The sequence below is a fragment of the Aythya marila genome, assembly GCF_965140915.1.
Source record: "Aythya marila genome assembly, chromosome: 3".
Classification (NCBI taxonomy): Eukaryota; Metazoa; Chordata; class Aves; order Anseriformes; family Anatidae; genus Aythya; species Aythya marila.
Window position 1 is genome coordinate 119,002,207 of NC_139044.1, and position 25,602 is coordinate 119,027,808.

General features: G+C 53.7%; 1 protein-coding gene across 1 annotated transcript; it reads left to right on the top strand.

Annotated features, from left to right (window-relative positions):
* Positions 1-822: 822 nt before the first annotated feature.
* HADHA (hydroxyacyl-CoA dehydrogenase trifunctional multienzyme complex subunit alpha) lies at positions 823-25,583 on the top strand. The gene is made up of 20 exons (XM_082757276.1): positions 823-940; positions 4,904-4,945; positions 5,033-5,103; positions 5,865-5,998; positions 7,216-7,354; positions 8,412-8,531; positions 8,617-8,719; positions 11,167-11,289; positions 11,565-11,683; positions 12,527-12,583; positions 16,273-16,382; positions 16,674-16,808; positions 17,375-17,546; positions 18,193-18,279; positions 20,323-20,463; positions 21,270-21,338; positions 22,096-22,291; positions 23,052-23,166; positions 23,712-23,857; positions 24,962-25,583. The coding sequence occupies exons 1-20, from the start codon at positions 853-855 to the stop codon at positions 25,105-25,107; spliced, it is 2,313 nt and encodes a 770-aa protein (XP_082613402.1). The 5' UTR covers positions 823-852; the 3' UTR covers positions 25,108-25,583.
* The last annotated feature ends 19 nt before the right edge of the window (positions 25,584-25,602 follow it).

A 25,602-nucleotide genomic window follows, 5' to 3' on the forward strand; every position in this document is an offset into this window, starting at 1 on the left:
CCAGGGACGGGGACTCCACCACCTCCCTGGGCAACCCGTCCCGGTGCCTGACTGCTCTTTCTGACAGAAATGTCTCCTCATTTCCCACCTGAACCTCCCCTGGCACAACTCGAGGCCATTCCCTCTGCTCCTATCACTATTTATCTGTGAAAAGAGGCAAACCCCCAGCTCCCTGCCCCTGCTGCCCCATTCCCTCCCGCACTCTGCACTCCCCCTCCCCATAACGCCCCCTCCCCATAACGCCCCCTCCCCAGAGATCCCCCAGAGACCCCCCTCAGCCTCCCTCAGCCCCCTCATTTCCCCCCAAGCCCCCCACAACCCCCAGGACACCCCCTAAAGAACCCCCCCCACGCTCTGCCCCGCCCCTGCCCACCACCAAAGCCCCCAATATCCCCTCACGGACCCCCTCACAGACCCCGGAGCCCCCTCACGTACCCCACACCCCTCACGGAGCCGCCCCCTCCCCACAGCAGCCCCGCAGCCCCCCCTCTTCCCGGCCCCACCGCCCCCACCTGAGCCCCCTCACCCCAGCGCCGCCACCACCTCCCCTCAGCCAGGACCCCGCTCCCGCCCCGCCTTACAGGGCTGCCCCACCGCGCGCCTGATCACCGCGCCCCACCCCGCCCCTCTCCCGCCGCGCCCCCTCCCTTCCTACCGCTGCTCTCGGTAGCTCCGACGACGATCGGGGCGCGGCGGGGCTCGGAGGCGGAGAGAAAGCGGCGGGAGGCGGCGGTTTCTGCGGCTCCGGGGACAGGCGGCAGCGAGGGGCAACCTCAAAGGAGGGGCAGGGCGGGGCGCCGGGAGCGAGGCCCCCGCGCGGCCTCTCCCTCATTCGACCTCGCGCGCAGGAAGATGGCGGCGGCGGTGCGCGCCATCGGCAGCCTCGGGCGCTTCGCGGCCGCCGCCAAGCACTGCCCGGCACCCAGACCGCCCCCCGACGGTCAGGGGGGGACCCGCGGGAGGCGTGGGGAGGGCTTGGGGGGGGCCGTGAGGGAGTTGTGAGGGGGTGGGGGGGGCGCCGTGAGGGGCTGCGGGGCGGCCGTGAGGGGGTCGTGAGGTTCTGGGGGGGGGGGCTGTGAGGGAGTTGTGAGGGGTTGAGGGGGTCATGAGGGGCTGGGGGGGGCCGTGAGGGGATCGTGAGGGGCTGGGGGGGGCCGTGAGGGGATCGTGAGGGGCTGGGGGGGGCCGTGAGGGGATCGTGAGGGGTTGGGGGGTGTCGTGAGGGGCTGGGGGGGGTTGGGAGGGGGTCGTGAGGGGCTGGGGGGGTCGTGAGGGAGTTGTGAGGGGTTGGGGGGAGTGTAGGGAAGCCGTGAGGGGGTTGAAGGGGTGTGGGGGGGGGTCGTGAGGTGCTGGGGGGGGCTGTAAGGGAGTTGTGAGGGGTTGGGGGGGCCATGAGGGGCTGGCAGGAGGCGTGAGGGTTTGGGGGTGTGTGAAGGGGGTCGTGAGGGGTTGGGGGGGGCTGGGGGGCGTCGTGAGGAGTTGAGGGGGGTGGGGGGGCGTTTGAGGGGCTGGGGGGGGTGTTGGGTGTGTGTGTGTGGGGGTCGTGAGGGGTTGGGGGGGATGTGGGAAGGGTGTTGGGGGGCTCAGATATGCGTGGGGGGGGGTCCCAGAGGAGCTGCGAGGGGAAACAGGGAATGGTGGGCACGGGGGAGATATGGGGAGGGGGGCGTGGGGCTGTGCGGCCATGGGGAGTGCAAGGGGGGATGTGGGGAGGTGCCCCCATGGGAGAGGGGAGGGACACGGGGGGGTTGCTTGAAGGGGGGGGGAACACGCTCCTAGTATACATGTCCGGGGGGGCTGCAAGGCTCTGAGGAAGGTGGGGCAGGGGGCGCCTGAGGAGCTGCTTAGGACCCCGTGGTTGTGTTCCCCCCCCCATGGTTCTGTGTCCCCTCACCTGTGGCTGTGTCCCACGCTGGGGTGTGGTCTCCGTGTTCCCCCCAGGGAGGGTCTTTCACGCGTCCCCACCCACCCCCGGTTTGTCCTGGGGGGGCTGTGGTGTCACCAGGGGGCAGGGGCTGCTCCCCTGCGTGTTTTGGGGATCTTTGTATGGTTTTGGGGGGTTTCCGTGCTTGGGAGCAGTCACAAAACTGTAGGATCATCCAGTCCCGACCCCACTGAGGGGGGAGGGCTGCGGGTGGGGCTGTCCCCAGCCCCCGAGCTGATCCACGGGGGGGGGGGAGGCTGTCCCCGTGTCCTTCCCCGTCCCCATGGGGGTGTCCCCGTGTCCTTGGGCTCCTGGTGCTGCTCTCCAGGCGTAGCCAGGGGAGGGGGCCGTGCGGCTGCCCCCCTGGGGGAAAACTTCATCCTCGGGGGCCCGTTTGTGTGCACCTGAGGGCAGGGGGTCCCTGCGTGGCCCCCCCAGGAGTGCTGTGCCTGCAGAGCCCCCAGGATCTGCCCCAATTTTGGTGTGCGAGCATCTCTGCCGGTCACCGATGCTCCCCCACCCTTTGGCACTGTCTTGGATTCACTCTGGGAGCTGGGACACGATTCCCTTGTCTGGGAGATGTGTGCGTGCAGGCTGCTCGTGTCTGCAGAGCTAATTAACATCGCTCGTCGTAATTAATGGTGTTTTTCTTGCGCCTTGTTCTGCCAGGCGGGGTGCAGACCTGGCTGCTGGAAAAAGGTTGGTTTTTAGGTCTGTGCCGCATCTGAAGGTCTCTGCTGATGCCAGGAGGGGTTTTCTGGAGCGTTGGGTGTCCCTTGCTCTAGGCGTGGAGTGAATGAAGCAGCAAAAATCAGGCCTTTATTCCTTTATTCACAGGTTTTAGTCCTAAAGCAGATGCCAGTGAAAGGGCAGAATCGTGCATCTGGCCCGCAGCCGTGCCGTTCACCTCACGATTACCAGGGAGGGTTTCCTGGCTCGTGGTTTGGGATAAGGAGGATGCCAGTTTGGGGTTTGGAAGGTGTTTCCCCCAAGTGTTCTGGGACCTAAAACAAAACTTTGTCACTCGGATATTGAGCAGCTGCTACCTGAATGCCACTGCTGCTCCCAGAGGAGCTTCTATCCAGAAGGTAGCGAGATTTTTCTCAGTCTCGCCCTTGATTTTCTCTTTCCTGCTTTGTATCTGTTTTGCTAAACCTGAAAGCAAAGTGGAATTCCAGGCTTAAGGCCGCCTTGGAAGCAGCCTGGTCAGAAGTGACTTGAAAAAGGGAAGCGTGGTAGGGCACAGAAGGAGAAGTTCAATTCATCCATTCACTTTTTTGTTTTGAGTTGTTTTTTTTTGTATAAAATGTCCCAGTAAGCACCCTGGTCAAGGTGGGAGCTGGGGAGAGCTGTCGCTGCTTCCCTTCCTCGTCCCAGCTTTTCCAGATCCTGGGTGTGGAAGGAGAACGTGATCAGCTCTCTGCAACCGAGCTCTGGCTGATCTCCTCCTACCCGTGCTGTGCAGCAACACAGGATTAAAGCGAGAGAGCTCAGAAGAGGCCAAGTGCTTGTGTTCTCCCCAAAGCGGTGGAGCCGTGGGGCTTTTTTTGGGCTAAAACACTGCCGTTGGGTTAAAGGAGCATTTTATTTTGCTGGGGAGCATCTCTCAGCAGGGGACCCGCTGTCAGGCCACGCTCAGCTCTGGGAAAAGCAGCGCCTGGGTTCAGAAACGCGTGACTTGAGCGCACCCAGAGCTCAGGGAGGTGCACACTGAGCACAGGGGCTGCAGCTTGGGAGCAGAACCCAGCTCACTCCGTGTTTATGCAGTGCACATGACACCCCGACCCACCTGCTGGGACCAACACAGAGTTTCCAGTCCCCACGGCGTGGCACCGCGTCTGCTGGGCTGGGGGAATGGAGCACAAAGGTCGCTCCCCGCTGCCAGCGCTGGAGGCGAGTGGAAGGAGGGTCAAAGTGCAGAGGAGCCGGCCCCGGGGTTGTAGGGAGGGAAGGTGCCTGCTGGTGAGGCGTTTTAGGGTTTTTTTTTTTCCCCCTGCTGGACTTTCTGCCTCCTTGCTGGGACAGGGTGGGTTTATTCCTGAGCGTTATCAGCGCCGAGCAGCGAGCTGGGTTCTGGGTTCCAGTTGGCAGAGGAGCTGTGTGCTGGAGAAGTAGCATTCCTGCCACATTTCGTGTTCCATGCAGCTTTTGGCAGTGCTTCAGCCTGGGTCGGTGTCAGAGGATCCTCTCGGGCAGGATCAAGGTCACTTGAACAGGGCTGATCTGTTTGTGTAGTGGGAGGTCACCAGGAGAAACAGCTCCTCAGCAGAGCAAGGAGCTTTGGGATTTATGGGGCAGGACCGTGGGATTTATGGGGCAGGACAGTGGGATCTCACTCGTCCTGTGGTCTGAGTGCTCTGAAACAGGACGGGTTTCTCTGGGTGCTTCCATCTGTGGTCACTGGAGGTGGGTTTAGTGTCCAGCTGACAGCACCAGAGGAGAGGGTAAATATTTTGTGTGCCCCTTCTTTGTTGCTCACCAGCTCCTCCCTGGGGTGTCAGTGCCTGGGGTGGTGCCGTTTGCTGGCACAGGAGCGTGTTTTTGCACAGACACTGCACAGCAACCGTGTTGGATCTGCCGTGACCTTAACTCATAGCCATGAAACTCCCCCAAGTGCAGCAGGGCCGTTGCTTTGTTGTGTTGGACTGCGTGCACTGGTGGCAGAAAACCCCCGTGTGCCGCCCACTCCGTCTCTTGTCGGCTCTTTGGGGAGCAAGCTTTGCTTTCTGGCCTCGGTTTGGCATTGCTGCTGTTGGGAACTGCAGCGTGGAAGCCCTGAAGGTCACCTCAATAGCGTGGAGTCTGCTGAGCCCTGGTGGCGGGCACGGGTCGAGCCGTCAGAGGGAGCTGGCTGCTGCTCAGGGCTTCCTGTAGCACGTTCCTTGGCAGCCCAGGGGAGTTCAGAGGGGACGTTACCAAAGGACACGAACGCTGACATTGCTGAGGATTCCTTTAACATCTGCAACGTCTCTTCTTCAGGTTATGCTTGCCGCAACATCTCCACCTCCACCGCTCTTCAGGGTAAGCACAAAGTTTCTCTGTGCGAGTCCATCCCCTCCCTGGAAGCCGCTGGCCACCAGCTGATAACGCGTTCCCCTTTGTTTCCAGCTAGAACCCACGTGAACTACGACATCAAGGGAGATGTGGCCGTTGTACGCTTCAACACGCCGAATTCCAAGGTACTGCTTGAATTGGCTGGAGGAACGGCAGGAGTTGTGGTAGGGCAGAGGGGGCACTGAAAATGCCATGTTCAGATTAAGGACATTCCTAACCTGCAGCTGTCGAAGTTGTGAACAAAGAAATGGGAGCATGAGCGTGTGGGTGTTTAAAGAGGCACCTGAAAAATACCTGGTGGAAGGATTTTGTATGTACCAAGATAATTTGTTTTAGCAGCAAAAGATAGTCCTGAATCTAGTTAAGTTCTTGGACTCGAGGTGGTTAAGGAGATTGCTAGTTATACAGAAAAAAAATAAAAGAGCAGAAGTTTACAGAACCTGTGTTTGAGGTCACAAACCCGCTGCTGGTGAGGTTAAGGAGGGAATTCTTAATTGAGAACCTGCTTCAGGGTCTCATCTTGGAGGTTTTCCTGCCCTTATTTTGACACAGGATGAACTAACTTCTTCTCCATCAGATCTGGGCTCCACATGCGTGCCCCAGCAGCGTTAGAGTTGTGCCAAGCAGTGCTCTGGTGTTGGGTGAACTCCTGGGTGGGCTGTTCCTTTTGTCTGCAGAAAGCAAAAAGAAAAAGCTGCAGAGCTACTGTTCCTCCTAGCTTCAGACAGACGGGAATATGCATTCAGACTTGCAATTGGCTTTGGCTTTTTGTTGTTGGTCTGTCTTCCTGGCAAGCTTTCTGATAAGTTGCTTCATGCCAGTGCTTAATCAGAGGTTGAACTCCACCACGGGCTCCTTATTTACAGCGTGTGTTTGCTGCCTCCAGGTGAACACTCTGTCCAAGCAACTGAGCGCGGAGTTTACCGAAGTAATGAACGAGATCTGGGCCAATGAAGCCATCAAAAGCGCTGTCCTCATCTCTTCAAAGCCAGGCTCCTTCATTGCTGGAGCAGATATCGAGTAAGTTTGTGGGTGTTACAGGTTATTCCCATGGAGCTCCCTCAGAAGCCCAAAACCTTGGGGCCATGGCCTGGTGAGCTGCACACACCGAGCAGTTTCTCACAGCCACCTCCCCGGGGTGAGGCTGAGCGTGAGATCCATGCACACAGCGTGTGCAGCTCGCTCAAATGAGGTTAGGGCCTTGACAAAGCAGAGTATGGCTGGTCAGGAACTCGGTTGGGTTGTAGCACTTGGGTCGCTCCTTCCTGCGTGCTGGGGTGCAGCCAAGGAAAGTTCCCTTCCTGGCTCCAGGGTTAGCATTGTGCTTCGGTCTGGGACGCAGCAAGAGCAGATAATTTACATGCAGAACTGCATTTAATCTGGGGCTGAGTGGCTGGCAGCCTGCCGGCACGGCCCCTTCATTAGGCAGGATTTGGCTTTCTGCCACGCCGAGTATCTGAGCGGCCTCCGGGGCCGTTCAGCGTGGGTAACTCCCACAGGGTGTTGGGGGCCCGTGTGGGTGCTCTCCCTGGGACCTGGAGTGCCACTGGCTGCTAGTCCTGACCTCGGGCAGGGCAGAAAAGTCGTTTAAAGACATAAAAAGCCAGAAAGCTCTCAGCAAGGTAAATTACAAATCAGCTTTTTAAAAACTTTACCTCTTCCTCTGCCCTGATAAAAGCCAGACACTTGATGCAGGTGGGAAGGAGGCGGTAGCAATAGCAGAGCAAAAGGACAGGCTGTGTGTAAGAGGTGCTGGGCAGCCTCAGTGCTACAAGCCTGCAAAATTGGGCCTGCCTGGCAAACGCCATCAGCCTCCATGGGAATAATTGGCAGAGGGAGTATCTAATTGGCAGAGAGCAGCATCAGAGCCTCGGCCATCTGCTTCTCTAAAAAGTGATCCCGGGTTCCCCCTCCACCCTTCCTGGCAAATGCTTTGAGGCTTCCTATGACCCTTCCTCCTCTCCCCCCAAGGCTTTCAGAGCTCTGACACAAGGAAGCTCATTCACTGCCTGCAGGCACAGAGCAGTGTCAGCCTGCAGTGACTTAACCCACCGAATTTAGTAGTCTTCCTGTGTCGTTCATTAATGTGAGGCTGTGGGACTGAATAGCTCCCGCCTGTCTGTCAGTCGCTGGAGCTTTGTGGGAACAGGGGAGCAAACTCCTTACAGCACTCTCCGTTTCACTGCTGTTTTCTCAGTGCTTTTCCAGTTCTGATCAGCCTTTCTGCCTCACTGCAGCATGATTGAAGCCTGCAAGACTTCGCAGGAAGTGACTCAGCTCTCTCAGGACGGACAGAAGATGCTAGAAAAAATTGAGCAGTCTCCAAAGCCCGTAGTTGCTGCCATCAGTGGCTCCTGCCTGGGAGGAGGACTGGAGGTATTGAGCAATTCTGGGTCTGCCGGGCAGCAGTGAGAGTTGGTAGCACTGGTTCTCTAAACTATCCACGTGATGCCCAGAGGACTTCTGTGAGAGGGATTTGAGACCTGACGTGGATTCATTACATCCATTCAAATGAGTTTGTGGCAAGTTAATGGGTTGGTTGTGCCTCAGAGCTCTGCGATGCTAATTTTTCTACTTCTGTTGAAAGAGCTAGTCACGTACGAATCCGTGTGGGCCAGGCTAATATTGAGGTGAGAGCATCCCAGGGCACACAGGCTGTTTCCAGCAAGCGTTGAATTGACATTGATGCTGCTGGCAGAGTATGTGCTGGAAATGATTTCTTTTTGAGTGAAAAGAGTCTCATATCCCAGCAGTTTCTGTTCTTTTAAAAGTTCTTGTGAGAGGGATGAGTGTGGGGAACCTGGCCAGGCTCCACCCTTGCCTGCATACCCTGCCCCATCACTTGCCACTTCAGCTGAGGGCAGCGTCTGCTTCGTAATCTCCACTCGGTGTTTTGTAAACTGGAAGGCTCTGTGGTAATTCCTGGAGCAAAGTTGTTGTTAAAAGGGAATAACTTTATGGGAATGGAGTCTCTTCAGCTCCATTCTTATTTCTCAATCACTCGCAGCCTTTTATAAAATCACAGTGGTGATTGATCTGGACTCGGTGATCCAGTGATAAAGCAGTATCACAGCTGTAAATGGGACCATGCCTTCAGTGCAGCAGATGACTCTAGCCCTTAGTAGTCTAGATGAGATTCTAATTAATTAAGTAAAAATTCAAATTAAACCTAGATAAGGTTTGAAAATAGCTTGGCTCAGATTGCTACTTTCACATTCACATCAGTAGCTGCTTGTTGCTGTTGGCCCTGGGTGCGTGCCTCTTGCTAGAAGAAGCTTTGAGCACAGAGGGAATTTGGGCAGCTGAATTGGAGACTTGGGGTAGGATTAGGAGGAAAGCTGAAGCAGGGCATACAAGAGACCTTTGTGATGGAAGCCCAGTTCTTCTGTGGTCTTTCACGGGGAAACCTTTAGTTTTCCCTCCCTTTTTTAAGGTTGCCATTGCCTGCCACTACAGAATAGCAACAAAGGACAAGAAAACAATCTTGGGAACACCTGAAGTCTTACTGGGACTCCTGCCAGGAGCAGGGGGTACTCAGCGGCTGCCAAAGATGGTAAGTGGGAGAAAAAACTTCCTCAGCAGTCCTTTCTGCTCATGGCTTACTTGTTTGTTTAAAAATCCCCTTTCTGCCCTTCCAGGTGGGACTTCCTGCTGCCTTTGACATGATGCTGACGGGGAGGAACATCCGTGCCGACAGAGCGAAGAAGATGGGCCTGGTTGACCAGCTGGTGGACCCGCTAGGTCAGATGTGATGCCCCTCAGTTGTTAGGAAGCCGATCTACTGCCTGTTGGTTAACCTCTCCACCTTGGTGGGTGGAGAAGCCATTGATGCCACCCGCAGTCAAGGCAGGGCGTACGAGCTGTGAAGTCCTTGTGAAGTCCTTGCCGTGCTCTTCAGGGTTGTAACCTCCCTTCCCACCTCAGAAGCATGTGTGCAGGGACCTTGAGAAGTCAGGCTGAAGCTAAATCGAACAGGGAAAGGTTAGAGCAGAGGCGGCGGGCCTGTTGGCTCCCTTGCATAAGCTAATTATACAGATTAGAACCTGCATTCCTCATTTATCATGTCAGAGGGACAGATTGCGACCCGTAATGAAAGAATAGATGACCAATGCCTACAATTACGCAGCCTGCAGATGTTAATCTCAGTGACAAGATCTTGAAAAGAAGCCAACCCCCACGGCTTTAGGCTGTCTGAATTGCTATAACTGCCTTTCAGTTGGATGGAGCAATTCCTTGCGGATTGCAAACCAAATCACACTTCCCAGTGCTTTTGAATTTGAAGAAAATAAATTTTAAAAATAAGTGCTGCTGTCTACCCTGAGAAATGCAAGGCAAGCTCTATTCTTGCTTATAAGATGGTTCCATCGTACCCAGGCTTGAGTTAAAATCTGCTGAGTAAACTTTACTGCTGTATACTTGCTTAATTGTGAATTCATAGAACCATGAAGGTTGGGAAAGCCCTCCAAGATCATATCATTCATCCACCCCCTACCACCAATGTCACCACAAACCCATGTCCCCAAGCACCATGTCCAACCTCTCCTTGAACACCCCCAGGGACTGCAACCCGTCCCAACGCCTGACTGCTCTTCCTGAGCAGAAATGTCTCCTCATTTCCCACTTGAACCTCCCCGGCACAACTTGAGGCCGTTCCCTCTGCTCCTATCACTAATCACTAGTTACCTTTGAGCAGAGGCCGACCCCCAGCTCCCCACACCTTCCTTTTGGGTAGCAGCAGAGAGCAATAAGGTCTCCCCTGAGCCTCCTCTTCTCCAGACCAAACACCCCCAGTTCCCTCAGCTGCCCCTCACAGGCCTTGTGCTCCAGGCCCTTCCCCAGCTTCGTAGCCCTGCTCCAGGGCCTCGATGTCCTTCTGGTAGTGAGGGGCCCAAAGCTGAACCCAGCACTCGAGGTTTGGCCTCACCAGAGCAGAGCCCAGGGGGACGATCACCGCCCTGTTCCTGCTGGCTGCACTGCTCCTGACACAACCAGGATGCCCTTGGCCTTCTTGGCCCCCTGGGCACACTGCTGGCTCGTGTTCAAGTGAGCGTCGACCAACACCCCCAGATCCTTTTCCTCCGCACAGCTTTCCAGCCACTCTGCCCCAATCCTAGCACTGCATGGGGTGGTTGTGGCCAAAGTGTAGGACCTGGCACTGAGCCATGTTGAACCTCATCCCCTTGGCCTCTGCCCATCAACCCAACCCCTCCAGATCCCTCTCCAGGGCCTGAATTATATTTTAAGAGCCCGCAAATTTGACTTTTTATATCAGTGATCACTTTGGCTTGCCTAAAGGAAACCTGATGTGGTCAATGTGTTACAAATCCTGACTCAAACCAGATGAGGACATAGGAGGAGCACAAAAATGATATGCAAGCATTAGAGGCATCTCTTGTTCATTCAGACAGCACCCAGTGCCAGAAGGCTTTCTGCTGAGTATTCTCATGTTCATTCTCAATGTCTGGGTGAAAGCAGCTTTAATTGAGGTGGTAATTTAGCTCGTTAGGGAAAGCTTTGAAGGAAAGAGACAGCATTAATCAGGAGGCAGTTTCATGAGGTGCAAGCAGTTCTCTTTCACTAAGGGTATCCACAACATTGTCTTGTTTCACTTAATGGTGTGCCCAAATCTGGTTCTGCTTTATTTTATGCCAGGTATTAGTCGGCAGCTGGAAGCTCCCCTGGTAAGGTTTCTACAACAGTTACTGTGCTGAGTCTGGCTAGGTGTTAGTAGGTAAAGCAAGTGAGAGATTTCTTGTACCTGAGGTCAGAGGTTGAGGTTTTATTGACCATTATCTACAGAGCAGGTAATTTTCAAGGCCGTGGTGTTGGGTAACTGTGTCTGTCTGTTTAATAGCAACAGCGTTGTCACATCTCAGTTGTGCAGGCTTTTATGCTGTACAGGGAGGTAGAGGTGCAACAAGAGGGAGAGGTGGCTGAGCACTTTAGTTCTGTTAAGGTAGAAGTGATGCTGGCAGTTACGCGTTTGGCATTTTGGTATTTGTGGATAACACCACGGATATTAAATGTCTTGTTCACCAGAGCCAAGAAAAGTCAAAGGGGGGTGAGGGGGAGTGGGAGCAGTTCAAAGGAGTGCCCTGTTGCTGACTCACCCTTGCTTCCCCACATGAGCTGTATCCATCAGAGATAACTTCTGCTGTGTTTCCTCAAGACTCTTCTTCTGTTCACAGGGCCAGGTGTGAAGACCCCAGAAGCACGAACAATCGAGTACTTGGAGGAGGTAGCCATTGGCTTTGCCAGAGGACTAGCCAACAGGACTGTGTCTGCCAAAAGATCAAAAGGGCTAGTACAGAGTAAGTCTGAGGGCACCACAGCCAAATCCCAGGGGACTGCAGTGGGTAGAATCCAGCTTTGCTTCTCAGGGATGTGGTCACGCTCCTACTTAACTCCATCATCAAAACAAAGTTATTTGATGGTGCAATTGCCTCTTGAGCCGGGTGGGCTGGTAGTTAAAACGATTGCAGATATGTAACGTTCACAGCTATACTCTTTAACTATTGGCTTAGTTATTTAAAAGCTGGTTGCTCATGTAGCACTGCACTGAGACATGTTTTGTCACCTCTTACAGAGATAACAGACTACGCTATGGCTCTTCCATTTGTGAGGAAGCAAGTCTACAAGACAGTGGAGAGCAAAGTTCAGAAGCAAACCAAAGGACTGTACCCTGCTCCGCTGAAAATCATTGAGGTAATGCCTGCTGTGAGGCATCAGAAACTGCAGAGGAGGAGGAGATGTGGGATAACAGGGCGACAGATGGGGGATGCTGTTTTCTTCCCCTGAGTCAAGCCACATGTAATGATCTTTACAGAAAATCAGTCTTGATGAGGCTAGCCATGTGGTCTGTCAAGCAAGCATGTTAAAATGCAGAATTCCCAGAGCTTGAACACCAATTTATGGTGTACTGGCACCAGTGAGGGGGAGATGGAGAATCCCAACTGAGGGAAGGTTTAGCTGGAATACTTGGTCATAAAATTTTCAGTCTTCAGTTCCCTGTAAGGTTTCTAATGAGACAGGTTAACCTGTTTGAAGCCAGGAAAATATCAATTGCTGTGCTCGTAGCACTAACCCCACAAAACTTTAAAACTTAGCTCCGTAAGTAGCTCGGGCATTGTATTACTCTCAGACATTGTCCGTGGTTGGATTTTTTCAAATGAATTTTCACTATTTAAGTTGTTGTCAAGACTTCTCTAAAACCTGTGAGTGCCCCCCTCTGACTCTGAGAGCAATGACTTTACGGGAGCACAGTCCTACTGAAACAATCCCTGAAGCCACAAGGTAGGTGTAAAAATTAACCTGACAGAAAACTCAACTGTCCTGGCAGCTGCTCTGTGTCAGAAGGACAAGGAGATTCATGGCTCTGCTTTGAGCAGCATGGACAGGACCCAGCGAGTCTGAAGTCTCCCTTGAATTTTGGGGAGGGGTCACTGGTGCAAACAGGAGGTGCAGCTAAGCAAGCAATCTCTTTAAAGCACGGCTGTTGATGGACATGCCTTTAACAGTGGGGTATCTTTATTGCTGTTCTTTGACTAGGTTGTAAAGGCTGGTCTTGATCAGGGACGTGATACTGGATACCTCACCGAATCCCAGGTAAGCAGATTAGATCCCTGGTAGCAATAAATAAGCTGTATAGGTGTGTGCTAAATGAGTTCAACCATGCACAAAGGATAATATTCTTCACAGGCTGCTCAGAACACTGCCTGGATCCTTGCCTGCTCTTCTGGGAGTGGGGCTGTAGAAAAGGCCCATCTTGAGCAATAGAACCGTTGTGTTTTGTTGGGTTTTTTTGAGGTTCTTCATCTGTGAAAACAGTTTGTGCCTTTTCTCATTCCTGTCTATTTAGGCTTTTTGAGTTGGGAATGACCAGACTGAGTTCAGTGCTCGGGGTTTCACATAACAGGACTTTGTATTTGATTTCTCTGTGTGTCTGAGCTCTGTTTGTTTTTGTCTGATTGTCACGTGGGACAGGTAACCTGGAGGTGGAGGTATAATGTTGTCGGTCTCATAAGTGTTTCCAGGTGGTTTGGTGCAAACAAGTAATTCCTTCCATGAACAAACTTTAATTTCAGTTTACTCTGGCACCTTTTGCCATCTTTTTTGTCGACGGTGTTGATTGCCCATTACTCGTTTTGCCATTTGTCCAGTTTTCTAGTTTGCGCTGGCCCTTTTTTGCTGATAGGTAACTTTCAGTACTCATGAAAATTAGATGTTTTTGTGGTGGTGATGGTTTTGTTTTTTTTGTTTATTTTTTTCAGTGTTTTTTTTACCCAGAACAGGACTTCTCTCTCCTTATCCCTCAGTGAAACTGACCCATTTGGTAACCACTGCAGTCAGAGTACTTGCTCTAGTGCTGGCCATTCAGGGGGGACCCCTCGACAGGCTGGAGAATGGGGCAGACAGGAACCTCGTGAAGGGAAATGTAAAGGAAATGCCAAATCCTGCCCCATGGGAGGAACAACTCCAGGCACCAGAACAGGCAGAGGGGCAGCTGCCTGGACTGAGTCCAGCACAGGGCCACAAAAATGATTGAAGGCCTAGAGCATCTGACACGTGAGGAGAGGCTGAGCGAGCTGGAACTCTTCAGCCTGGAGAAGAGAGGGCCAAGGGGGATCTTTTTGGGGTATATAAATACCCGAAGGGAAGCAGTAAGGAAGGCAGAGCTGCGTTCTGCTTGGTGGTATCCAGTGGCAGGATAGGAGGTGAAGGGCACAACCTGAAACCTGAGACATTAAACTTAAACAGGAGAAAAAGCTTTGTTACTTGTAAAAGTGACTCAACACTGACACAAGTTGGCAAAGGAGACTGTGGAGTCTCCCTCAGTGGAGGGATTCAAAACCCAGCTGGACTCAGCAGCCTGCTCCAGGTGACCCTGCTTTGAGCAGTGGGGTTGGACAAACAATCTCCACAGGTCTCTTCTGACCTGAGCCATTCTGTGTTCCTTTGATTCTGTGAAATAAACCTCTTCCTTTGCCCTCAGTTCTTCAGTTCCCTGGTACATAGGTTTTGTTTAAGACCAATAAGGACTGTTAAGGGAAGTTAAATCTTTAGCTGTTTAAGCCCTGGGAGGTTTCACCTCTTGGTGAGGTGTTTTTTCTCTGCTGATTTTTTCTGTTCATGGGTCTAGCTGGGCAGATGTTGCAGAGATATCGATGATGTGCACACACAAACATTTTGTACGCACATAGCTGGTGTGTAGACTGCACAGTGCCTTTACTGGTGACACCCATGGACACACAAACCGTTCACACTGACGTGAGCAGCTGGGACAGTCAGGGCTGTTCCTCCTGTTTGGCTGGGCCAGGTTGAGCTTCAGTTGTGGTCCTGTGTGTGTGCTCACACACACAGCTTCAGTAGCTGGCCCGTAGGAGTTTGTTCTACCAAGTAGCTGGCCCCTCAGGCCCCCTGTCTCCAGTTGCAGGCACCTAGACCTCATGTCCTAGACATTGTCCAGTCTTATTTGAAGTTTTCAGGGTACTAGAGAGACATGCAGAAAAATAGGAATCGAGTTTTATATGGAGGTAGGACGTAGTGGGTAGGTGCAGAGCTTGAGCAGATGAGCATACCGGCCAGTGGCTTGTTTATGTGTGACCCTTTTATTCCACTTCATTTTCCAGTGCTTGTTCTTCCCCCAGGCATCTTGATTCCTCCCTTTCTCTATCCTTGTCTCCTCTGTAGTAAACTACTTGTCCTTAATTAGTTTTTCCTCTTGATCTGAATTTTGCTGTATCAGTACTCAATCTTGGTATTTCTGATAAAGAGGAGATACGTGCTTACCTGAGCGCTGCTGGCTTTGCACGACCCGAATCCCCATGTTATCCACAACACTCCCATCTGTTCGTCTGTTTGGGACATCTGTCCTGTCACTGCCTCTATGCCACCAGTGAAATCCAGCCATCTCTCAGCACAGCCTGCAGCCTTCACCAGCTTCTCACACTGCCAGGTCCAGCAGTTTCTCTTGCCATGTTTTGGAGATCCTTTTGTTCTCATCCAGTGATGATCCGGCTGTCTGCCCCTTACCTTAACGGTGACCTGGATATACCCTGCCTGTTCTAGTTCTTCATTCCACCCCCATTTGATCTGATGCTGAATGGGAGGCTCAGGATGCTCTGTTCCTTGCAGAAAAGAATGATTTTTTTATTTTTTTTCCTGAGAATAGCAGCATGATGGAGATCTTACCAGGATCCCCTAAAGAATAAGTGCCCATGTCATGCCTTTTCTAATGCCTCCTTTCTTCCCCTAGGATAGGAGACTTGCAGATTCTCTTCTGGTCTTCATGTTTCTGATATTTTAACAAGCCTCTAACTCACAGGACAGCAGTGAAGGAAGATACTGCCTGCTCTACACTACATTATATTAGTGGCTTTTCCTAGCTGATTTGGCTCAGACAGCATCATTAGTTTGCTGTCTCCCTATGCTGTCTTTTATCTCCCTGTCTTCTTTCCCATTTCATGCCTAATGCTGAGAGGTTTTGCAGGCCTTTAATTCCGTAGCCTCTCCATGATCCTCTGAAAATAGCATCAGAGCTATTTCCAGAGCTATCGGTGAAAACTGGCCTGTTTTAAAGCTTTTCACAACGTTTGGGTACAGGGTTCTTTTGCTTAGAAGTAGATGGGGCGATGGCTGTGGCTAGAGCAGGATGCTCGTGGGAGAGAAGGGTCACTCCTCGCTCTAATCCCACGTCAGTGAGCTGCAGTCCTGTCACTGGGAAGCAGAAGTGGCTCCTGCTTTGGTCTGCAGGACCCCACAGCTGCTGGTTGACTGGGGCAGCAGGGTCACCTCTGGTTTACCAGCACAGCAGGGAGCTGCTGCTGAGTGCTCCTCCCCAGGGCTGTGCTGGGGGGTCCCAGGACGAGTGGAAATGAGCAAAGGGTGTGTTAGTGGGAGGGAAGGAGATGGACACAAATACAAGGGCTACTCTTGTTCCCTGGCAGACCTCTACCCCTGCAGACACTGCAGTGTGTTAGTGTGTTATACTCTTTTGGATGCTTTAAATTATATTTTTTTTTATGGGAAAGGATGTTGAACAATTCTTCACTGCTTCTGGCTGCCCATCCGGGAGGTAATAGTGCAAAGCAGGCTGTGCCTAGCACAGAGGGTGCCCCCTGTGCAGAGAGGACACACACACCCCCGACTTTTCTTCCATTTCTACCCAAATGCCTGGTCTGGGCAGTTGCACGGGTGGCCGTGCTGTCCCTGTGCCATATCTTTGATCTGTGCGTGCTGGGGCTGTGACAGCTTTTAAAGGCCAACCTGTCTCCCTCCCCCTTCCCTTTTTTCAGAGCTTCGGCCACCTCGCAATGACGAAGGAATCCAAGGCACTGATAGGACTTTACCACGGGCAGGTGCGCTGCAAGAAGAACAAGTTTGGAACACCTCAGCGAGAGGTCAAGTAAGTACGAGTGTGAGGTGTCTGGAGGAGCAGTTGGAGGACCTCTGCTGACAGATTCCTGGCACTTTGTGGCCTAGAGTCCTGCAGTGTAGCAGAGCAGAGAGATTTCCTGCCTTGGGAACACTAATCCTCTGCAGTTTGGAGGTCCCACCCACAAATGGAAGCTTTTTGCATGACCTCGCTAAAAATAGTGCCTGGATGGACAGAGTCTGTGTGAGTCTGATGACAACAATGGCAATTCAGCTATTTCGAGCCCTGACTGTCCTCCCCCCCTCACCACTTTCTGTGCAGGACCCTGGCAGTGCTGGGAGCGGGGCTCATGGGAGCTGGGATTGCACAGGTTTCCGTGGATAAGGGGCTGAAGACCATTCTGAAGGACACGACGCAGCAAGGCTTGGACAGAGGACAGCAGCAGGTCTTCAAGGGGTACGTGAGTTTGCAGGAATTCACTTGGGATGGGATGGAGCTTTCATCAAAATAATCTTTTGCTTGCAGGCAGTCAGGAACTCGTGACACCATAGTTTCTGTGGAGTGTTCTTTAAGGTTGCCCTGTGCAGTGTGCCAGGCTATTGCTCTGGAATAGGCTCAGTGTATTCAGCCCTAGCTCCTTAGGTAGGTAGACAATCACAGATTGCTTCATCTTTAGATTTAGCAGTAGCTTTTAGAGCTAAGGGGAGGGAGTAATTGTGGCTGCCTAGAGGCCCGTGTCAGGGGAAGCGTTGGGTCAGACTTCTGAAAAGTTGGACTTCTTTCCTCTGCCTCCTTGGCTCAGCGGTAACAGTGCTCACGTGTGATTGATCTTCAGACTGATGCACCAACGGAGTTGTGTGAACAGGGCTCTCATTTTTCCAGATGGCAGGGTGGGCCAGTGATAGTCCTGCTGAATCGCAGATGGTGTTTTGGGTCCCTGTTCCAGGAGGGAGGGATAGCCCTGGTGTCGTGGTGCTCCTCCAGCGGTCTGGGCTGGCCTCTGACAGAGATCTCTTCCCTAGGCTGAATGGCAAGGTGAAGAAGAAGAGTCTGACATCGTTTGAGAGGGACTCTATTCTCAGCAACATGACAAGCCAGCTGGACTACAAGGGCTTCGATAAAGCAGACATGGTGATCGAGGCTGTGTTCGAGGACATTAACATCAAGCACAAAGTGCTGAAGGAAGTGGAGGCCGTGAGTAGCAGTTCTGGTCAGCTATGCTAGACAGGATCGCTGTGTGATGGAGACTCGGGTTGTCCCACTGGGTTTCTCACATTTCCTTATGCAGTAGTTTGATGCTTGGTGCAAATTATTAATTTCAGTACATGGGTGAGCATCCAGGGCAGCTTTCCTGTCCTGTGATTAAGGAGTCGCTAGTTCTTAGCTGAACAGAGGCACTTCCAACACTCCCTGACTCCTGGGAGCCACGCAGAAAAAAATCCATTTCTGAGCACAGTGATATGACAAAAATGTATCTCCACAACATATCCTGTACCTGCTGTCCCTGGCTTGCTGCCTCTGCTCTTCTCTGTTCAAGAACACACTTGAGGAAATAACTGGTAGAGCAGCTGGCCTGGGCTTCTTTCTGATGTAGCATCTAATGTGGCTGCAGTGGGCTGGCAGAATCGTGAGGGCTCTGAGACTGATCCCACAGACCTAGAGGGGAGTCAGTAGAAGCTGGGCCTGGCTGACTTGGGCTGCTGCTTTAGGATCAGTTTCTAACACTGCTCTGACAGAGATCTGCTGGGAATGCCCTGTGCTAGCACTGCTCTCAGGTTCTGTACATCACCTCCGACTGGAGCCTGTGCCTCTAAACTGCCTCTTCCACCCCCTGCCACAGGTGATCCCTCCTCACTGTATCTTCGCCAGTAACACGTCCGCCCTCCCGATCAACCAAATTGCTGCTGTTAGCAAGAGGCCAGAGAAGGTGAGTACCCAGTGACAGAGAGCTTGGGAGTGTGCCGAGCTGCCTGTTAGTGGCAAAATGGTTTGCTGTAGGTGAGCATTGGGATCTTCTGCTTCTTCCTCAGAACAGGAAACAGCTCAGCCTCTGCCCCCAGAGCCAGCTTTGAACAAAGAGCTTGTGATCTTTGGGCAGGTAGGAAGGGGATGAAGGTGGATTCCCATCAAGTGTGGCATTGGCGAGGCAGTGTGCGTTAGGGAGGTCAGCGTGCGTCAGGAAACATTGATGCACGCGGGGCAGAGAAGCTATGGAAGGACTCGAGCTGAGAAAATTCCAGCCAGGGAGACTTCAGTCATTTTGGTAAGGTCATTAGACACAGGAGTGACTTGCCACAATGGGAACGTCTTCTCAGGGAGAAGGCACCAGTCAGCAGCAAAAAAGGAGGAAGAGCTGGTGGCTGGAAGCTGAACTCAAAAGTGCTGAAACTGAAGCCACGGTCAGCCATAGAATCAAACTCCTGAGGGGCGTGGGGGGTTTTCTGTCTGGCTCCAAGTTGTCCATGTGAACAGGGCTCTGAGTGCAGCGATACAGCTCGTAGCAGAGCGTTTGGAACAGGACTTCGTCTGTTTGCTTGAAGTCTAAACAGCTTTATCCATGCAACAGCTGCATCCTCATCCCTTAGCCCAGGCAAGTGCAGCCAGGTAGGAGCTGGGGATGGGCCCTTTATCAGGGAGTGTAGGGATGGGGCAAGGGGGAATGGCTTTTAACTAAAAGAGGGGAGATTTAGAGTCAATCTAAGGAGGAAATTCTTTACTATGAGAGTGGCGAGGCACTGAACAGGCTGCCCATAGAAGCATGTTTATGCCTCATCTCTGGAAAGCCAGGCTCTGAGGTGTGTGAATGCAGGGAGGAGCAGCAGCAGGAGAGCAGACGTGGCAGTGACACAGCAGCATCTGAAGGAGCGTGAGGAACCTGTAACCATCTGGAGTCACCTCCTGTGGGCTCAGCCTCAGTCTAGGGCGGTGTTGATATCAAAAGGGAGAAGTGTTTTCCCATTATTTGAGGCATTTGCTCTGCCCACGTGGGGCTGCAGAAAACACAGGGTGGAGCAAGCAGTTCCCCTGCAGGGTCATAACACCATGGCAAGAGCCAGGTTCTCTCAGGTGGAATGTGAAGACAGTAGCCCCCAAGGAAAGGGAAGCTCTAGAGCTCATCTGGGGAGGATGATTACACAAATACAAAGGCAGAAGTGCCTGTGGCTGGTTTCCTGAACTCCTACGAGGGTCTCAGAGCTGCCCAGGGCAGTGCCTTGCCCCTGCTGCTTGTCTTACAGCACGAGTCGTGTACCGCTGTGCCTCCCTGCTGCTGGAGGTTCCTGTGACCCTGGAGAGCTTCTTCCTGTGTTGCTCTTCAGGCCTCAGTTGCATCAGAAATGCAAATTGTGTCTTACTTGTTCGTGCTTGCAAATAACATCCTCTTGCTGAATAAATTGCCTGTGTAATGACTCTTTATGGGGAAACTAATAGGAAATCGGTTAACTAATTAATGTATTTTCTTTAATTAGTTTTGCAGACTGTAGATGCCCTTCAAGGTGCCTCTGAGCTGTGCAGAACTTAGTGCCAGGTGTAGCTTCCAGGAGGCACGAAGGTGACATCCTGATTACACGGCCGTGGTGGCAGGATGAGGCACACAGACGAATAATCTCCTCTTAAATGTTGCTCCCAGAGGGAGGCTGTGCTTCCCCCTGTAATTAGGTTCTGGAAACATGGAAACATGCCTTCTTGTCCTTAGATTCACTTCATCACCCCCCCAGAAAAAAAAAAAATCCAAGCAGAGCACAGGGATTCTGCTCAACAAGAGCTGTGGGACAGGGGCTGCTTCCTTGGGAAAGCCAAGGAGAGAAAGGAGAAGTTAGAGAGGAGTACACGGCTGGAAATCAGTGCAGTATGGTGGTGGGTCTTGCAGCCCGTGCTGGCCTGCTTCCTTCTGCAGCTGGGATTTGGTTTTCCCAGTAGTTTATTGGGAGAACCAGAATCTGTCTTAACCCTGAGCTCTTCTTCTGCCCAGGTGATCGGGATGCACTACTTCTCCCCCGTTGACAAAATGCAGCTGCTGGAAATCATCACCACGGACAAAACGTCCCAGGACACGGCTGCCTCTGCTGTTGCTGTTGGCCTCAAACAGGGCAAGGTCGTCATCGTGGTAAAGGTGAGAGAAAGGCTGCACAAAATGCAGGCTGGGATAATGAATAAAAGGGTGGGCTTGTGTGCTGAGAGGAGGCTGAAACTTGGCTGATGAGATGGAATTAGCTGAGAATTAGTGTTTCTACTTCATGCTGAGAAGTAGAAACGGAGATTAGAAGAGGGCAGGTGCCCAGGTGATCCTTCAGGTGTCCCCTGGAGCAGCCATGAAGGGTCAGAAGGCACAGGTGCTGGCATCCCTGCTCTAAGCAGCTTTCAGGAGGCTGCAGTCTGTAGTGGCATCCAAGATGGAACAGCCTTGGCAGGACTCCCACTGGCTCTTCTCCCAGGGGAAATGCAAGGACAGAGGGGCCTGGGAGCAGTAACTATCCCCTTTCTGGATTTAAATCTTGTGCAAGGGGGAGGATACAAATATGTGTGCAAATGTAGAGGAAGAGTTGTGCAAAGCAGAGGGAGAAGAGAGGCAGGGGCTGAGAACAAACAGCTATGATGTCCAAGCACACTTTCACCCTGTCAGCCTGTTGGGCTTGGTGAAGCCAGGGGTCTTCTGCCGCCTGCTTGGGTCCTCCAGGCACTATTTGAAATAAAAGTACTCTCGTGGGGATTTCCAGGCAGTAAATTCTGAAGTCTTCAAACACTGCTGAGCCCTACAGGTAAAAGCTGTTCTAGGAGTTGACTGCACACCATTAAAAATGGAGTTGAATGTGTCTGAACTGCAGCCTGGGCTGTGAAACTCGCTTCTTGTGCTGCTGACAGGGGCCGTGTTCCTGCAGCTTGTTCTCACCTGCCTCCTGTCTCACTCTTCTCCCCTAGGACGGACCTGGTTTCTACACCACCAGGTGCCTGGGGCCGATGCTGGCAGAAGTGGTCCGAGTTCTCCAGGTGTGTATCCCGTGGGCTACTGAGTGTCCCCCAGCTCTGCTGCTTCCTCGCCCCGAGCCAGGCTGGCCCCAAGCCCTGGCCAAGGAGGGAAGTGGGTAAGGAAGCAGCCTGAGGGTGCAGCTGAGGCAGCTCGTGGAAATGCTGGTGTAAGTTACACCTGCAGAGCGGCCGTCTTCTCACTGCTTCTCACTGTTGTACAGGATCTAGATTCCAAAACATGTAAGGTACGTGTGAGGCAGGGCGTGCATGGCAGATGCCCTTTTATCAGCACCGTGCTCTGCTCTGTGCTGTGACAAGCCCCGTGGGGATTCCTGCATCGCCTGCAAGGCAGCTCTCCCAAAGCAGTGACCTGCTCCCCCTGGATCAGCCGCCCAGGGCTGCGGAGCAGAGGGCAGTGTTACCTGTACCACGTTCAAAACAGAGGCTGGGAGCAAGGCAGGGGTGCAGACACATTTCCCTTGGCTCTGCAGCTGAGCAGAGCAGGTCTGAGAGAGCCTCTCTGGGCTAGGAGTCAGGCCGTCCTCATCAGGGCTTGGCACAGCACGCAGTGGCTGGTGGACCACGAGCAAGTGGGTTTGCCCTCTGCATAGTGCCAGGGGAGAGTCAGGAGTGCTGCAAGCACAGCTACGCTGCTCCTGCCTGTTCTCAAGCAGCCAGTGGGGCTGGTCACCTCCTGTGGCCCCCGATGAACCTTTCTGCCCCCGTGCTGGGTTCCCAGGACCCAGAGATCTCACTGCTCCCCCTTCTGTTCCTGCAGGAGGGCGTTGACCCGAAGAAGATAGATGCCATCTCCACGGCCTTCGGCTTCCCGGTGGGCGCTGCCACGCTGATCGACGAGGTGGGTGTGGACGTGGCCACGCACGTGGCCGAGGACCTCGGCAAGGCCTTCGGCGAGCGCTTTGGAGGCGGCAGCATCGAGTTGTTCAAACTCATGGTGGAGAAAGGCTTCTTAGGTGAGGCACCGGGATGTTTTAACCCGACATTTACCCTTTGTTCGAGGGCAGGTAATAGCAGCCAGCAGCCCCCAGTCAGAGGATGAACTTTTGGGTGCAGCTGGACCTTCCTTTGCAGGTCCAGGCTGCAGCAGGGGGTGCTGTGCAGAGCAAAGGCAGCAGGCAGGAGGCCGTGAAGTTCTCTCTAGCCCCTCCATTAAACCTGCATGTGCACTCTGGGAGGTAGGGAGCTGGAAATGAATGTGCTGAAGTGAAGCAAGCCCCGAACTGAGGTTTAGAAGCTCCACGTGCGGGAGGATGTTGCCTCTGAGCGTACCAGGACGGAGCAGTGAGCCCCAGTGGGCCCTGCACTTTGTCATTTCACCCCCCAAACACCACTTGCTGTGACCAGCAGCTGGCAGTGAGTGTTACTTGGATGTTGTCATCTCTCTCCCTTGCCCCCACGGCTAAAGGCTGTGTCTTTTTGCTGCTGTAGCCACAGGTTGTGACATTGACTGTCCTCCAGACCCAGCAGAGGCGCTGGGGCCTGGCACAGGCAGCAGCATTTTGCCGAGGAGCCAGCTGGACGTGGGCCCTTCCCTCCCTGCTTCACGAGGCAGGAAATGAAGTGCAGGGAAGCTGCCTGTGCTGGGAGGATGGCTCAGGCTAACAGAAGGGGCAGTCACGAGATCAGAGGCAAAGGTGTCACTGATGTAGGAGACACGTGGCAGGATGTGACTCTGTTTTTGTTTTTGTTTTTTTTTTTTTTTTCCCCTGGCAGGCCGCAAGGCAGGGAAGGGCTTTTACGTTTACCAGGAGGGGGTGAAGAACAGGAGCGTGAATTCTGGCATGGATGAGATCTTGACACGGTTCAAGGTGCCAGCCAAGCCTGAAGTGTAAGTACCTGTGGTGGCTCAGCCCCTGCCCAGCTCCTCCCAGCTCCGGGAGCCCAGCAGGACATTGTTGAGCGTGGAGTCACCCCGGGTGGCATTTGGGTCCCCAAGCAGCGTGCAGGGGGCAGGCTGGTGGCTCTGGGGAGCCCGTGCTAGCAGGAGTGGCACACTTGTGGATTTAGCACCTTGCTTTAGCACCTCTTGCAGGAAGCTTTCCCAAGGTGGGCTCTGACACAGCGGGAGGGTTGGGTTTGAGCAGCTGCCCTGACCTTCACGGGGCAGAGCTGTTGCACAGCCTGATGCTGAAATATCTCCTGGAGCAGTTCCCATCCGGCCAGATGGACTCCTTGCCACCCCTACGTGCCTGCCCGGAGTCACAGCACAGAACTTGGCAGCCCTTGGCCTCACAAGGCTGGGGACCTTTCCAATGAGTTCCTCACCCCCCTCAAGGCCTGATCCCTGCCCTCCACCTCTGCTGGTCTCACGTACTCCTCCATCCAGCTGCTGGGTAAGCCACACAGCCCTTACAGACTCTTTTTTCCTGGTAGCTGCACCGAGGAGGACATCCAGATGCGCCTGGTGACGAGGTTTGTGAATGAGGCAGCCATGTGCCTGCAGGAAGGGATCCTCAGCAACCCCGTGGAGGGAGACATTGGTGCTGTGTTTGGCCTGGGCTTCCCGCCGTGCCTGGGAGGTGAGTGTGGGAGCCGCAGGGGTGAGGCCTGCCTGATTTGACTCAAAAACTCCATCGTGGGCTTTTCTGGTGGGCTCTGAGGCCAGGTCTGAGGTGCTGCTTGAGTGTTCCTCTCCCACGTGAAGCCTGATCCAGGGAAGTTGCTTCAGCATTCCCACCCGAGAGCTTGCAAAGGGCCTGAGAGCTGCTTAAAGGAGTGCAGGGCATTTCTTCCAGGGCCCTGGGGAGTTCCTTTGCTGGTACAGCTGTTTCACAGAGGTGGTGAGGGTCAGGGGACAGGAACCAAGCCGCTTGCTGTCTTTAGGTTTGAGTAAGAAGGCAGAGCCATGCTGGCCCCATCCTCATCAGCATTTTCCATCACTCAAAAGAAAGCTTTCCTGCCTGTTAGTCGTGGGGGCAGTCAACTGGGAGATTTGCAAAGGTCCTACATTTTTAAGTCCCTGGCTTTTGTGCAGCTGTATGGCCTTCAGTGAAAAATGAGGCTCTGGTACAGAATCCTAGAATGGTTAAGGTTGCTAAATACCTTCAGGATCATCTGATCCAACCACGGCTCTCCTCTCTTGCCACTGTGACTGGCCTGGGCAGGCAGACAGGCTTCTTGCAGCACTTCTGGAAACATCGTGGCCATGGCCAGGGCACTGGGCAAGGCGTGAGCTGAGGCTTGGGTCACAACTCAAAGCTAGTGAGAGCTCTCAGCCACGTGGCAGTGCTTCTGCTGGGTCCCTGGTGATTCCCTCCTTGCAGCAAGCTCAAACTGGGAGAGGAATGAAAATAATTGGTCCCAGCCTGCAGTACTCCCAGCGTATTCTGTGGCACGCAGGGACCCTGACAGCTTTGCTGCCAGTTTTAGGGTGGCCATTTCAGACCAAGCAAAAGCACCAGCGAGGGCTGACACAAGGCACAGAGGTGGCAGCATCTTTCTCCTCCCCTCCAAGCTGGGCTCACACATGGGAAGGTCGGGATGCTGGCTGCACGTGTCAGCAGCCGGGGGGCTCTTCTGGAGGACAAATCTGCCCTACCCAGTGCTGTCACCCTTCTGGGACCTTTGTTGTGGTGTTTTTCCCTTCTTTACCACCCGTCCCCGTTTCCCCCTGTCCCCTGCAGGTCCCTTCAGGTACGCAGACTCCTACGGAGCCAAGCAGCTGGTGGACAAGCTGCGGAAGTACGAGGCCGTCTACGGCAGCCAGTTCACACCCTGCCAGCTGCTGCTGGACTACGCCAACAGCCCGGGCAAGAAATTCCACCAGTGAGCGTGGCCCCGGACGCACCGACAGCCTGAGCAGGGGGCAGCAGCGCCCCAGCAACACCCCATTCTCTATAGGTTAATCTGCAAAGCACCCGGGGGGGAGGCAGGGAAGAGGAAGGAGGGTGGCAGCAGATGATGGCCTTGTGGCTTGCAGTCATTTCAAGTGCCTTAATCAGCTACCGTGTGTCGGGCACATCCGTCCTGGGCCGGCGTGGGCCTGGGGGCTGCTTGCTGACACGACAGAGAGCACTGCTGCTGCGTCGGCTTTCGTATCGCACCCACCAGTGCTCCTGGGGCCTGGCAGGCAGCAGCACCCACACGGCTGGCCCTGCGGCCTCGCCTTTTCCGTACAGCACCAATAAATCCCCGTCTCCCGGGTTCGGACTCCATGCCTGCTTCTCATCCTGTCTCGCTGGGGCGCAGCCGCTTGGCACCGAGGGACGGAACCGCTCGGGGTGGAAATAAAGCGTTCAGGCAATCCTCCAGGGTCCTCTCGGTG